Source organism: Condylura cristata, unplaced genomic scaffold (genome assembly GCF_000260355.1).
Source record: "Condylura cristata isolate star-nosed mole 26May11 unplaced genomic scaffold, ConCri1.0 scaffold00030, whole genome shotgun sequence".
NCBI classification, from domain to species: domain Eukaryota; kingdom Metazoa; phylum Chordata; class Mammalia; order Eulipotyphla; family Talpidae; genus Condylura; species Condylura cristata.
This window is the reverse complement of record NW_004567131.1, coordinates 21,732,036-21,748,713: the sequence shown is the minus strand read 5'-3', so window position 1 is coordinate 21,748,713 and position 16,678 is coordinate 21,732,036. Positions and strand designations below refer to the sequence as shown.

Here is a 16,678-nt window from a genome sequence, read left to right as displayed (position 1 = left end):
GATGAATACTGCTCAGAATTTTCCAGTGTTAGATTAAATGCAGTTTCTTCTTGATATTCAATGACTTGACACTCGATTCAAGCTTACCTATGTTTGCCCTTTGAAACCTAAAACTGAAGAGGAAATAAGGGTTATTTCGGATGGCCTGACATTATACTCTTTTCTTGCTGGATGGGACAAGGAAAGACAATGTCATCATCAATCCTGTGAGCAGGAGGTTTTTATTTACAGAAATTATGGATGGGTGTGTTGGCACCAGTCAGTTATTTGACCTTTGTCTTCATGTAGAAAGCTTCAGAATGGAGAGTGGGAAGCAATTTCTTCATCACATAACAGTTCTTATATAATTATAAGAAAACTAAGAGTTTTAGGCATTAGTCTATGAGGGGATATCATTCAATTTCATACATGCTTTTTTATGAACACCTGTTCTACTTGACTCAGAAGCTCAAAAGAGAATGATTTACCGAAGGGGGCAGTAGAGAAGAACTCTTCAAAACTATCTTCAAAGATAATTCCATGGTGGTCTTTCAAAGACTTCCAGGCATAAGGACAAAAATGCAGTGCTTTAACACAACAAATGGTAACTTTTGAGGAATAACTAATTTCAACTAAAGTGTTGAGTGTTGTATGTGGTTGTATTCTTTTTTTAAACTACATACCTTCTTAAGACTGATCTCTGTGTTAACAATTAGCAGTGATTATTTAAGGGTGTCAGTTTATCATGTCCTACCTGGAATCCTGTAAGAGGCACATCTAAGAGTCCATTAATTATGTTACAGTCAGATGCAGTGGAAAGGGCAAAAAAGCCAGGTTTAGAACTTGGGTCAACTTCCTCATTAATCAGTCACTTGCTCTATTTGGTAATGAAGACCCACCATGGACTTTCCATTCCTTTGGACCTCTCGTTACGAAAAGGTAGTAATTCTAAGTTCACATTTTCTAGTTGGAGCAAGTTTATACTAGTGAAATGTTTAACTCATACATGAAAAGACATTTATTCTTTGTTTAGCCAAGAAAATAGCTTTTGTTATTTTCTATTTTCCTAATTTCCAAGTATATCCTATAAAGAATAACCAATTTCTTATGAGTAAATGTTCTTACAAGCCAAGAAGACACTATCTTCTTGTGGTCATTCTGCTGAGGTCACTTGTTTTTCTCTTGAAAAAAGATTTGCTTAAAACAGATATCTTGGTGAAGCCTTCATCATTTCTTACACTATTTTTTTAGGTAACAAACAAACTGCTTGCATAAAGTCTGGGTCCTCGCCAGATAACAACATATGTGTTCCATGGGACTAGGAAACCAGCAATAAAAGTAGACTCACAGTCCAAGAGAATAAGACATGTCTGGATTGACCCTATAAATGAAAAAATCAGAGACACTCTCAAGCACATTTGGATTAGTAAGACATTTGGCCTGCTGAGTGTTTCTGAGTGAAGAGAAGAGTCCATAATTTCCAAAATTGAGTAAGAACTTATGAATTGATTATTGTTTCCATATGGTAAAGAAATTACTAAATCACCATACCATGTTGGGCTATACATACAACACATCATCTCAAATAATGTATCAAGTACATATCACATATATACACATACTAACTATATATATATGTACATATACATATATACATATGTATGTGTGAAATTTAGGAGTGATAGAGGCAATTAAAAATTACTCAGGGTGGTAACAGAAGAGTTCATAGCCCAGTTTCCATATAGACATACATACACAGATAAATATATATGTGGTAAATATCATTGTTCATATAAAAGCATTCACCTTTTAGACATAGTGCTACAGCAATGATTTGTGGTTTATCTTCAGTTTTAGCAGAAAACAATCATCAAATCTAGGCTACTGGTCTATGGTCCATACTGAAAAGAATTTTTCCATGGTTGTCATTTGAATTCCTCCCTAACTGAAAAAAAAAAAAAATCCCTTCCTGTGAGATATCAGCAGGAAACCAAATAAGAACCACCCAGCAGCTTAACAAGTTGTTCCTTTAAATGTTGTCAAGAAAGAATAGGCTCTTGCTCCCATATTCCTGCCTGGTTTTAGCATTTAATGCCATTTTCTAGTCTTTACATTTGTGTCACCAAGTCTAACAACCCTCTCAGGAGTAAAGAGAAATTGTCTTGTTTGACAAACTCTGAGGACTTTGTAGCTTACAGTAGTAGACTTAAAACCTAGTAATATCCTCTAAGTCAGTAAGTGAATCAGGATTGACCATCATTTTTGGCCAGTCTTTTGTACATTCTTCACTAGTGGTTTAAAAATGAGGCTCAAGAATTACTGACTGAATTAAAAATAAAACAGCTCAGCAAGAAGATCATGTTGTAAGTAACATTTATAATTATTCTAATATCAATTTTGATGTAAAGTGGATATCTACTCTATGTTGAATACTAATTAAATTTATTTTATATTTCCCTTAATCAATATAAAGGTTAAATATCATTTATTCTCACCAAGTTAGAAAAGAAAAAAAAAAGGACAAAGGATATTTTTAAATATAGCAGAACTAAAAATGATAGAATGGAAGCAACACATATCACAAGATACCATGTAAGATATAAGAGAACAGAAAATTGAAGGCTCAGAGAATCTGAAACATGTTTGGCTTTATGTGGGGAGGATTAAAGATAAATTCATGAAGAAGGCTTTTACTCTGCCTTTGATAGTAGAGAAGGATTCACACAAGAGGGAATAAAGGACGGGGCATTCCCAAGGAAAGAAACTTTAGAACTAGAGTCAAGAAGATGAAAGGATGTGGGACATGACTAGAAAAAGGCAAGAAGGTTCCATGTGAAAGGGTTGTTTTATGGAGAAAGACAGATCAATGAAACAGGAGTAGTACTTAAAAGTAAAGAAAATGATATAATAGGCATTTGCAAACCTTTTTCTTCTTTATAACTTGTATGAAGTTATGTATTTTGATGCATTGCTTTTTTGTTGTTGTTGTTTGTCTGCTCTCTCTTCATTAAATATAGGTTGAAAACTTGGTGTTACTCATCAACTTCATCATTGGGTCCACATGAAGTAAGAATTAAAGTTTCATTATGATAAAAGGTAAAATGAGGGATCACTATCACCCAATGAGTAGAATGGTTAAAGGACTTTGTGATGTGGACATATGACTTGGGCTTGGTGAATTTTATGCTTCCAACCAGTCTTTTATTAATTTTGACGCAGTGACAGGGGTCAGGGGGCAATTCAAGGTTATTCACAGAGATAATAGGAGAGTGGATTGCCCAGCTCCAAAGCAAGTATTCAGACACAGTGGAATTAGCCAGCTGATAAACTGGCTCTCAGTATTTACTGAATATTACTTGCTCCCCACTCATTTTTCTATCATAGATTCTCAGCTTTTCTTTTGATTTTTGGAGTTATCCAAAGTCCTTCAATAATTTTATTTTATTCTTTAAGCAGTCCAAGTCAGATTCTGTTGCTTACAATTAAAAAAACAAACAAATTAAAAAAAAAAAAACACTCTTTTTACAGAGGTTAATAAAAAAGCTGAAAGGCCTGTTTTTCTGAAACCATAATCAACACTAAATTATTAGGATAGTTGTATACATATCAGTAAATTAGATAAGCCAGCTTTGTAGCCAAAACACAGATTCTGATGAATTTTAAAAAAAAATGTCATGAACTGAATTTGGGCAGAAAAATGAAGCTGTGGAGAGAAATGAATTGGTGTTTGGAGGACACTGATAAGCACAGAGGGCTAGTACAGTAAATGCACCAGGAAGGGGAAAAGCTAATGTGGGTGAGAAAGATGAGAAGATAACCTGTGAGCAGAGGAGGCTTTACTTGGTGCAGTAATGGTGAGCTCTGGGAATAAATTTTCATGAATAGAACAATATTTCTTGATGAACTTCTGTCAAAATATTTTGTTATCTAGAGGACACCAAAATGTGCAGATACCTGGGTGGAAAAAGTTTACCACCTATAAATCTATTACTCTTTCTTCAATGTACTAATAGGACTGGGTTGAAAAGATTTATAATTCCTCAGAAATGTTCAATTTGTTCATATTTAGATGTTAAAAATAGTAGTTATATAATCCATTTTCTTAAGGAATCATTTACCTCCAAACACACATTCTGGGGTAAAGGAGATGTCATCAAGAGCAGTAAAAATGTAATCCATTCCACTCAAATCAGCTTCAAAAGCCACCTTAAAGGGACTGTTACTAGAGAGAGATACATGTCCATACATCCAACTAGTTCTTGTATTTCCAATGGATGACCACACCAGGATATTTAGTCCAAATTCCTCAATGATATACACCTAAAAATGGGGAAGAAAGAGATGGGTTTGGATGTTAGAGCTACATAATCATCTAGGGTGTTAAGGGAGGAATGAAGTCTGGCCATGGACTATCCAGCCTTGATTATAATATTTTCCATCTTACACATTGTGATTTGACATGGCCAAAAACTACATCTTAAATGTCTAAAAAGTTTGAGGACATAGACAACTAAGACTCCATCTGTATTCTATTCCAATCTGTGCTACTGGAATAAAGAGAACTCTCATCATAGATGAATAGAGGGATATATACCAAACTCACTTTCAGGGACCAAAATAATGTGCAGAGAATATTTAACATTTTGACAACCAAAAAAAAAAATCTTCTTGAATTATTAACATCAATATTCAGGACTTTTTAAATTGCAAGGACTTATAGAGTCAACAAACAGGAAGTGAAATAGAAATAAGGTAGATTTGAAACCAATGACCATGCCAAGTTTTAATTACTTTTTTAAACAGTAAAAACAATTCAGGACAAAACAAAAGAAAGCCATTTCCTAGTGCTGTTATTAAAAAAAAAAAAAACTGTACTCTAATTTCTCTTCTTATGCTGAACTTACATTTATCATTTCCCAAGATGCTGTATCTACACATATATGCAAACAATTGTAATGTGCTTGAGCAATTAGCAATGCAACTCTTTTACATGAAAAAATGACCCCCCAGAACAGAAAACACACGATGGTAAGTGTACTACTGAAAAATGTATCTATCCATTGATAATGCCCCTATTGAACATCTATTTTCTCATTTTTTCTTATGTCAAAATTTATCTATAGATAATTTATCCCATAAAATTGCATCAAAATGTGTATGATCAAAAGGGAAGAATATCACTCATCTTGCCATATATAATATTACACTTATGAAGCTCTACTCCTGTAGCTTGTCCGAGTCTCCAAGTGCTGCAGCCTTTAAAAAGGGAGCCATTGGTACTAATTTAAGAGTTAGTACCTCTGAGTATGAGAACTAATGCATTTCATTATATATTTAATTCATTAAAATCAACATGTGACATCTAGCAGTGAAAGGAAACTTTGGCTACACTTGACCTCCAACTATGCTCAGCTGTTCTGACAAAGTCTGTTTCTAATCATCACTGATAGGGGAAAGCACTGAACTGAGTTATGTTTAATCCTAAGCACTCTAATTTCTTATGGGTTAACTTGAAAACCCTCAACTTTTATATAAGGGGAAAAAATCAAAGTAATGAAGAGGAATATTTTCTTTAAGCAGAGGTTATAAGTATTTAACTCAATTATCAAAGGATAGTTATACCAACAATGTTCCCATAATAAAAATGCAGCACATTCACATTTACTATATGAATCCTACCACTTTGTGGTGTGGGGTAAGACTGCCCTCTACAGATCTGGAAGTAGAGGTGTAAAGATCCAGCAAAGACTTCCAGGCTCTAATATGGCTTGTAAGGAGCTGGAAGATCATTCCCCTGTTCCTCATGACAAAAAATATAAATAAATAAAATATAAGGCACTCAAACTGAAAACCAACGTATCTTCTAGATCCAGCAGGGAATTGGCGTCACAAAGCAACCATGGCTGCTGCCCACAGAGAGAGCAGAAGTAGCAAACATTAGACTCACCACTAACCAGAGCAGGAGCTCAGGGCCAGAAACCCTTAGCTACCGACAATGGGATACAAAACCTAAACTACAGTGGCTGAATTGTTAGAAGCGCCTACAGGCATATTTGAAATTTAAATTTTTTGAGGGTCTCAAACTCTGTGTATTCCTCCAGAGATCTACAAGGTTCTTCCTGTGAAAAACAGACAACCCCCAACTCAAGTTATTGGCAGGAGGAGATGAAAAGTAGCCACTTGGAAACATCTCCAGAGGGTTCTTTTCCTATTAGCAAGAACTTTCCTCAAGAAAACTATTTAACTAAGTGGCTAAGATTAAACAGATTCTAACCAAATGGGAGGAAGGAAACCACTCAACTCTACTCCCTAATATGTCTCCCTAGAAAAAGGAAAATAAACAATTCTAGCCACCGCTAGCCTTCCTGTCTTACCTGAGAGGAAAATTAAAAGCTGAGCAGCGACTATTGGAAGATACACCTGAGCAGCACCAAAAAACTCACTATAAGTTTGAAACCTAATCCGAAGAATGGAAAATTTTCCCTCACACCACTGCTAAACTGTAAATAGGCCTTCTGTGCAAAAAGAAGACACAACTTAAAGAACAGCATCATATTGCAGCCTGTATTTAGGAAGACATCTCTCTGGAAACCCAAAGACATCAGGGGAATTTATATCCTTTGATAGCAACAGTTAAGCAAACAAAAAGACTGAGTTTTCTATGTGGAGCATAGGCATTACATGAAAGGCCTAATTCTGTCTATTCTGTATTTCAGATCAGGCTGTCAAAAAACTCACAACACATACTAAGTAAAAGACAAAAAAAAAATACAGTTTGAAAAGGTAGAACAAGAATCAAAACCAGGCTTAGATGTGGTAAAGACATTGATATGATCAGACATGACTAACCTGAGGCATTTATCCTCTTCTATGTTCACTGCAGCGTTATTTGCAATACCAAACTATGGAGATAATGTAATTGTCCAAGAATAGATGAGTAGATTAGAAAAATGGGGTGTGTGTGAATATCTATATTTATATATAGACATATATGGACATATATATTATGTATATAAAATACTACTCAGCTACGAAAATAAGATAACTTCATAACATTTACAACCATATGGATGGAGCTGGTGGGTATAATGATAAGCAAAATAAGTCAAAAAGACAAACACTATCTGGTTTCACTTATATGTGAAATATAGAAAATCATAAAGATCAGGCAAAAAAAAACCACTAACAACATCTAGAAATGTGACTGTGGAATAGGGGTTTACAAGAGGGAGAGAGGGGAAGAGCCAGATGCGTGGAGCACAGAGGGCTGAAGGGGAGGATTTTGGTGGTGGGTACAGTGTGGTCACAAGCATCTAAGGAGGTGTGAGCTTATGCCCCTGGATCTCATATATAATGTTGTAAACAATTTTATTTCAATTAAAAAATAAGAGAGAATAATAAGAAGTACTACTTCTTACTAGAAGATGTTTCAGAAGATCTTACTAAAAGATTTTGCCCTTGGAGAAAAACAAAAAACAACAACAAAAAACCAAAGACCCTATTATATGTTGTGTATGAAATCCAAACTAATATAAAGATACAGAAAGATTTTTTAAAAAAGAAAAAGAAAAGGCGGAGGACAATATACCATAGTAATACTGATGATGAGAAAGTTGGGAGATTTTTATTGACTTTTGGCAAAGCAGATTTCAGAGAAAGGGAAATCATCAGAAATAAAGAGAAAACAATCAATTCTCTAAGAAGATAAAACAATTGTTAACGTACATACAGCTAAATATAAGACATCAAATACTTTAGTAAAGACTAAACAGCAAGGAACAGCAAGGAAAAAATAGATGAATCCATTCTTCTAGAAGGACACAGCAACTTTCCCTCAATAATTGACAGTGTAGGCGGCAGCAAATCAGTGAGGGCACAGTTGATCTGAATCAACTGGCTCTAATTTACATTTATAAAATACTTTATCCAGCAGCAGCAGAATACACATGCTTTGCAAAAGCACATGAAACATTCACCAAAATTGATGACATGCTGGGCCATCAAATATACTACAACAAATTCAAATGGATAGAAATCTTACAACGTATTCATATAGACTACAGTAGAATCAAATGAAAAATCAAAAACGAAAATTCCCAAACACTTGGAGGTTATGTAACATGTTTTCAGTAAATCATGGATCAAAGAAGTCACAAGAAAAAAATAAAATATTTTAAATTAAATGAAAACATCGGGAACTAAGTTTGTGGGATATAGACAAGTGAAGCTTAGAGGGAAGTTTCATAGGATTAAATGCATAATAGAAAATTAAAAATATATATAAAATTTAAAAATCTAAGCTAGTTCTTTGAAAAGAGCAATATGATTGTTAAACTTCAAATCAGATTGCCTAAATTAAAAAAGAAGCCTCAAGTTATTAATATCATAAAAGAAAGAGGAACTATCACTGTGCATCATGAAAATTAAGAGTAGCAAAGGATTATTATCAATAACTTACTCCTCACACATTTGATAATATAGGTGGAATCAATCAATATCTTGAAAGGCATATTTACCAAAACTCACACAATATGAAAATATTTTAATAGGCTTGTTATGTTAATTAAATTGAATCAATATGTATAATTTCCAAAATAGAAAGCACTAGGCTCAGGTGGATTTACTGGTAAATTCTACTCAACAATAAAGAAAGGAATTAATCTAATTCTCTACAATCTTATTCAGAAAATAAAAGGAGGAACATTTTACATTCATTCTGTGAAGCTGGCTTTACTTTATAACAAAACCCAAAACAATACTATAAGGAACATGACATACAAATATCTCCCAAGAATATAGATGTGAAATCCTCAAGAAAATACTTGCTTACTGAACACAATGTCTGAAAGTAATTATATACAACCACCAGATGACATTTCAATGTATGTTGGATCGATAATGAGAAAATTGATTTATGCAATACATAGCATCAGCAGCCTACTGAAGACAAATAATATCATGTCAGTAGATCTAGAAAAAGCATGTGACAAAATTCAATAGCCTTCCATGATGACTACACTTAGGAAAAGGAAAGGAAAACATAAAATGCATACTTTAGTATCATTCAATATGGTCTCATCACATAGGAAGAAAAATCAATAGTAAAGAACCAGACTGTTGAGGAAAATCTTAAAAGCGGAACATTAAACAAACAGAACACAGGACACCATGAAAAACATGGCAAATAGAATACCTGGAAATATAAAAAGAAGTAAATTAATTCCTTGGAAGACTGGGAAGTCCATCACTTCTATACACTAAAACAAGCTAAATATGAAGAAGAAAAAGAATTTAGTTTTTGTATATTAATGAAATTATTGCTAAAATAAGACACACACACCCACACACCCCAGCATCGATACAGATTCAATTCTAAAAAGTGATCCTACTAAGAAACAAAACTTTTAGAAGATATTATGGGGATAGCAAGGAAAGAGCCAGAGGTTACACATCTGTCTCAAGGTTTTGCAGAATGAGTTAATCAAGTAAATCACAGATGAAAATCTCCTTATAATGAAAAATTATGAAGGTTCATCAAACTTTCAGAGAAATTTATAAAATCTGAGGTTACAAAAGACAACGTTACTCTTTTCCTAAAAGAAAACTTGAAAATCCTGGAGAAATAATCAAGACAGATATAGATCTTCAAAATATAAAAGACTGAAACAGATAAAAAAAAAAAACAGACTAATTGAGACTTCTATAGTTATACTGGAAAAATGTAAAATGTTTAACTTTTCCCCTAATTTGACAATTTAATTACATAATAATGATTCAAGCTATAATTATGATTTAATAAATCTACTGCTCTCATCATCTTTCTATGCATTTGTGTATCTATTTGTATCTAACTAAGCAATTGTTTTTTCATACAATTGAAGAAAATTTACATATACAAATAGTAATTTCACTTATGATAATCAAGGCAGTTTCAATGAACAGGCAGCAAACACAGTATGGATTCAATGTGTTTGAATAACTAGTTTGCTATTTAGAAAAAAATCATTAGAGTCTAACCTCTCACCATAAATACACAAAGTGGAGCTAACTAAAACAAGAAATCAAAATTAAATGCTAACAGAGAATATATTGTTATTTTGTGACAGGTAATGACTTCTTCAGAATGTGGTAAGGCCAAAATCTATAAGGGAAATAAAGATTGGCAGACTTCATGAAATGAAAACGTGTAAGAAAAGTTACTTTAATTCTGAATATATTAATTTTTTTAAGTCATATTCAGGTAACCTGAATGAACTTGTAAGCAAAGTTGGTTTTTGGTCTTCTTCAAGGTGACTTCACTTCACTCTCAGTCCATTTAGAGGCAGCTATAAGAAATACCTTCTTTTACAAATTCCCACATCTCTGTCTTAAAACTGTGACTTGATTTTAATTTTTAGCAGCATAACTGTTCAACTTAAGGTCACTTTTCTTTTTCTGCTCTTATTATGTTCTAAAGAGAAAGTCTATTTTGAAGGTCAAATTAGATTAGCTCCTTCTCTTGAGTGTCACTCTCTGCATTTGATGGGGAAGAGGTATATTCCTTTCCTGCCTAATTTATAATTTAATAGCAACTTACATAAGTGATTTCTTTCCTGTATCATTTTAAGGTTTATTTTTACATTATCTTCAATAGAAGATACACAAGCCCATCTTAGTATAGTTTTCTTTACCTGAGATATAAATGGATCTTTCTACTGTCAAGATCTACAGGTCTACCTTTGCTTGGTATTAGTATAAGCCCATGATTCTTACTATGATAGATGACATTTGTTTGGCAAACTCTCCTAGGTATAACCCACTGCAGGATCCTGTGTCATGCACACAGTTTAGCAAATGCCCGGTATACCAGGCATAGGTATGGCCTTTCTAGTCTTTCAATAGGAACTATAAGAATAAAAAATAAAACACTGACAGAATATAAGGAAATTTCTGCATATATCCTCAAAAAAGGAGAAAGTCACTAAAAATGATTTGATTCATGTTCATTACTGTTACCACACTAATTGTATTGCATCTAATAAAGTATTTCAATGCACCAGCATGACCTGTTACAACTTCTGTCTTAATATATTTCTTTCCACATTTTTGCTTAAAATAATCTGAAAAGCTCAAATTTAGGGCTCTTTCAAGCTCTCTTTACAGGGAAGATATTTGGTTAATATGCTCAACAAATATGTCTCTACGTTTTATTCATGGGGATATCTCATATGTTATTGTTTTGTCTCCTAAACAATATTAGAGAATAGTATTCCCAAAACTGCACTTTATAAATAGTGTGCCACCACTTATGAAAACGATTACTAAGAAGTTCAGCATATAACAGGAATGAAAAGTAACATAAGTTAAAATGTATTTTAATGAAAGAATAAAATTGTAGATGAAATACTCAACAACTTTCATAATATATCATAAAAGTATATTGTTAAAATAAGCATTAATAATAAAGAATAAAACAAAAAATTCCCATGTGCATTGTTTTGAGCATACACTTTACAAATCAGTATCTATTTCATGTACAGTATCTATTTAATATATTTAATATACTTTATATATACATATATATAAAGACAAGGATATATTAAACTTTTTCAAATATATTTTTCCTGTTAGAACTTAATTTTTTTCTCATTTTTCTTTTTACACAACATATATCTAGAAGAATTCCTGCATTACAATTGACATTTTGAAATTACTTGCCTATGTGGTAACATCTCTCGGTAATAACCAGAGCCTTTTGGACAAGTCATTAACACGGGCTATCATGTTGTCAATATGATGGCACTGTAGTATCCTAGTACACTGGTTAAATGAGTATAACACTAAATACACATTTCTCTCTTACTAGAAACTTCTTACTTTCACTGATTCATTATTCAATCATAGATAGGGATATCACATAGTCATGTATGAGAGGTGAGGGTAGCTGCTGATTGGTCATCAAATAACCTTTCTAGGGTGTCTCAACTACCTGGCTCTTTCTGGCACCTGTGTGGCTGAGGACCAACATCTCAAGGCTCCAGGCCACTGTGCATTTGAGAAACAAAGCTGAAATGGGGTAAGATTTTTCTCCTTTGTTAAACTTCTTACCCTTACTTCATTACTCTAGGATCATCCCAGGGGAATAGAGATTTCTCCTGCTTGACTACAGAAGGTGATCTGTGAGATGTCAAGTCCTTCTAACTGGACACTTGTAAATTTACTGACAATCTCTAGATGATCCCAAAACTAACCACAGCAAACCTCAGCTAGCTCAATAAATAGGAAGTAAACCTGGTGGTTTTCATTCTTAATTACTAACACAAAGGTTATTCATCAAATGCAGCAGAAAAAAAGGAATTCAATGATATGTGTCACAAGATGTTATCGGTAATAGCCTCACCTCTTTTATGTAATGGCATCCTTCTCACCACCTCAGACTCACATAATAACCATTGTGCCTCTCTGTTGTGTCTGGTAAAGTTTGCAATTCAAAGAAAACTTAAAACTATAAACGATATATGCAGAAACAACAAAAAATGCAGAATACCTTTTAATTAAATAGATTTCAAAAACTATTGTTAGAAGTATTTTCAATAATTAAAATACAAAAAGCGCCAGTGCTTGCCTTATTGAATGGTATGTATGTAGCTTGGATCTATCAATAGATTTTTAAAATGCCTTAAATGATATATGGTGTAGCATGTGACATACCATGTGATTTCTCAGTGTTTTGTTATTTTTTCCCTCTCTGTTTCCATTATGTTTCTAAATTCTTTCCAAATATTACATCAAAACCAAACCAATAGTGACTTCTTACATGGAACATTTACATGCATTCTCAGGTTTTTGCAGAAATAACTTAACTCTAAACTCAACTCAGAGTGAGACCACTTCAATGTGGTAAGCTAACTGTTCTGAAACATAACCAAATGGCTAAAAGCCATTTAAATAAATTAATTTATGTGTTATTACTGATGAAAGTTTGGGGAGGCAGTTCAATCCTTGAACAATTATAAATTTCTATAAATTACAAGAGAGCACTATGAAAAATATCAATTATAAGATACCTTTTCACTTTTTATTTCTTTAAAAATGAATCTAGGGTAATAAATTATATTAATCATTTTTAGAGAAATTTTTTTGTCCTCTGTCAAACCTTACCTCTTTTCTTAGACATTAAATAGCTCACCTGAGCTAGCAATAAATATCAGAACAAGCCAGAAAGTAGTAAGCTGAATTATGGGAACTAAATAACCCTCACTTGGTGCTTATTTGATAATGTGGATCAAAAAGTGGCTAACTGATTATAAATTGAACTAGATATAAATATATATTGAACTATATAAATATAAATTGAACTATATATAAATTGAACTAGATATAAATTTAATATAAGCAAATATAATACATTTTCACAAATTGTATGAAAAAATAGAGATTTTCACATGGTCCTCATGTTTTGTTGTTTTCACTGGCCTCTAGAAAACAGACATTCATGTAAAATAAATATAAATTCTCTACTTACTTTACATGCTTATATATTTTTACTTGATAAAAGCTCTCTTTTGTATAAATTGCTAGAATCCACAAGGACAGTTTCCTTTCTCTCCCTCCCAGTATTTCTCCTTCAACTTCTTTGCTCAACTACACTGAACTTGAGAAACAATACTGGCTATGGAATATCAGATTTTTTGCTAATTGCATGATCAGGAAAAATTACTAAGCCAATTTAAGTCTCAGTTTCTCTATTGTGAGCTTGAGAAAATAACTATTAACAGCCAAGATTCTAATACACTTTGAGTTAATTGTCTAAAGAGAACAGAAATATAGATTTGCGGACTATAAAGAAACAATGACTAGGAACAGACAGAACAAGACCAAAACAAGCCCCAGAAACTTGACTGCAGAGCTCAAGCAAGCAGAGAGGGAGGGTGAAAGATGGGGAGCAAAATGCGAAGAAGGGAACATAATGAAATATCGTGGAGGATGAAGGGTGCCTTGATTGTGGGTTTGGTGTGGTAGCATACCTGTGAGCTGGTGTGAACCTATACCTAAATCATATGCAGAGTTGTAAGGCAACTTTACCTCAACAGCAATGAGGCAATAAAAATTATAGTCAACCTTTTGGGAAGTTGTGAGAAGTAAACTGGGTAAGTTTAAAATAACAACTTGAAAGACAGAATTAACTTAGCAAAAGCTGCTATCATTTACAAAGGCAAATATTTGAAATAAAGACAAAAATTCCAATTGTATTTATTCAAACAACATGATTATATTAGTCAAGACAATAATACTAATGTTATGCCTTGACATATGATTAAGAGGTCAAAAATTTTCTTTAATTATCAATTAAGATCTCAAAAATTGGTTTATGATGATTTAAAATATCACTTATTTTTCACATAATAAGAAGAATAAATGTTTCTTTAACTTGTTTCTTTGAAGGCATTTGCTTTTGGTGCAGGTCTTGTCATAAATTAGGGTAAATGCACACATGTTTTTAGTGTGAGCTGTTATATATAGAAAATCCCAAAATTGCTTTGTCTTTACTTTGTTTAGGGAAGAAAATTCTCTTTACCATTACCTATCCTCTAACATTTATTGATTGATCATATCTAATTTGCCACTAGAAGATACATGTTGAAGCTACTCACACTCTTTTATCACTAATCTTTCATAGGGAATGCATCATAATTGAGTTCAGGTGGCAGTCACGAATGAGATAAATCTTGAATAAGATTATGATGAATGACAGCACTGCCTTCCTAAATCCCATTACCCCAGAAAGAAATGAGAAATTAATGGAGTCTGTATTGGTGTTTTGTGACTATCAAAAATATTTAAACACATTATGAATATCTCAGTGAAATACAATTCTCAGTAGTCTGCCTTTTGTACCTTTAGTATTCCCTCGTTCCTGGGATCAACCATGTAGAACCAGAACCGAACAGTGCATATTCCCAGGCTTGCTGGAAAGTACTGGGAAGTAATGATTCTTGCAGTGTATCCTTCTTTGGAACCAGATGAGTTGACATACAGGAAGTTCTGGCCACTGCCTTGAAATAGAAGAATAAAACTTTTTTCAGTGCAATATAATTTATAGCCTGAAGCAGAATGTATTTAAGCAAAATACAAATTCCATTTTCCCCCAAACACATAAAATTAAACACTCATTTTTCATGAGCCAGATAGCAATAGTTTGTATTATTTTTGAACCAAAATAAAAATAGTATCTCTATGATCATGAGATTCACTATGATCGTAACTATGATAGTATGATGTTATTCTTATATAAACTAAAACATATTTCTGTTGCTTCTAAAGGTATGTAGTTATATCTTTTCTCCTAACTTGCTCATACCTGTCAGTTTTAAATGAGTAGAATAGTTTTGTTTGTTAAGTGTTTAAGTCAAAACAATTTTATACTTACTATTTTTACAACATTTCAATCATTTGAAAAGCTAATGTGTGTAAAAGAAAATGTAAACTTATTTCATTCAACAGCCTAAATTTGAAGTGTGTTCCGTGGTGCACTGTACACATTCTCAAATCTTAAAATAAATTGAATAGTATCATCTTCATATCCTTTTCTACATTTATTGTTTTGGTACATACATTTTTTTCACAGCAACTATGGAAATCTAGCTTAGCGAAGATATGGCATAATTGAAAGGAATGTAGAATAAGCTCATGTTTGCACTGTATAAGGAACTCATTGAAGAAAAAGTACAATTTTTGAAAAATCCATCATCTTATTACAGTATTATTTATTTTTGTATTAAACACTGTTATGTAAGGCTCAACGTCAGCACCAGTGACTTCATTTAGTAGTAGTAGAGCTTGGGTGAGTTTTCCTTGTTCCTCACCTAACCTCTATTAATGTGCATATTCAATTTTGTTGTTACCAAGTCCTGCAGTTGAACACAAAAATCAGAAAGTCACATCTTAGTTGATGCACTAATGCATTCAAATGTGAAAATTTATATAAGAATAAAAAAAATTGCCTGACAATTTAAAAATCATTACAAATTCAATCTTTGAGAATTTAAATTCTGGAAGTCTAATTACATATGTCTGACTTTGAAGGAGAATAGACTTGTTATAATGCCATATTTATTTCTGAGACCCATAAAAGTGAAAAGTTGTTTAGCATTTTGAAATTGCTAATAGGAACATGAATTATCCAGGAACTATGTACCACAAATTTATAAACTTTACATTGAACTATATTTTCAGGAAGGAAAAAAAAACCTCATCTTTATCTTGCATGCTCAGACAAGACCCACTTTAAACATTTATAAACTTTCAATTGCTTCATTGAAAACCACCTATTTATATCTAGCAAAATCCTTGAGGAAGGTCAATCTATCCTTCCACACAAAGTTCAGAATTTGTTCAAGCAGATAATAAAGTCTAAAGGTCTTAAATGCCACAACATGTTTAGAATTTAATGATAAGTCATTAAACCATTTCTCTTTTTTATATGTGACTCAATAGAGTGATCAATAATGTTCATGAGACAGATCTTTATAAAATGAAATCCTACTGTTTGTTGTTTTAATTTTGGACTATTTTATAGATTATTCTTGGTCATTTAAAAAAAGTGATTGCATTTTATATCAGTACCTATTCAATGAAGCTTGTGAAATCTATCATGCTTTAATTATTACCAGATAAAGTACCCTGAAAAGTGGAAATTCTTGCAGACTCTGAATTTTAC

The 16,678-nt window shown here is 32.7% G+C and overlaps 1 protein-coding gene across 1 annotated transcript in view; it reads right to left on the bottom strand.

Moving 5' to 3' along the window:
* MALRD1 (MAM and LDL receptor class A domain containing 1) overlaps nucleotides 1–16,678 on the bottom strand; it is a 336,021-nt gene that overhangs the window by 93,563 nt on the left and 225,780 nt on the right. The window contains exons 33-34 of the mRNA XM_012731266.1: nucleotides 14,857–15,014; nucleotides 4,098–4,299 (exon numbers count right to left, since the gene is read on the bottom strand). Coding sequence (XP_012586720.1) covers nucleotides 4,098–4,299; nucleotides 14,857–15,014 — 360 coding nt within the window. The remainder of the gene's footprint in view (nucleotides 1–4,097; nucleotides 4,300–14,856; nucleotides 15,015–16,678) is intronic.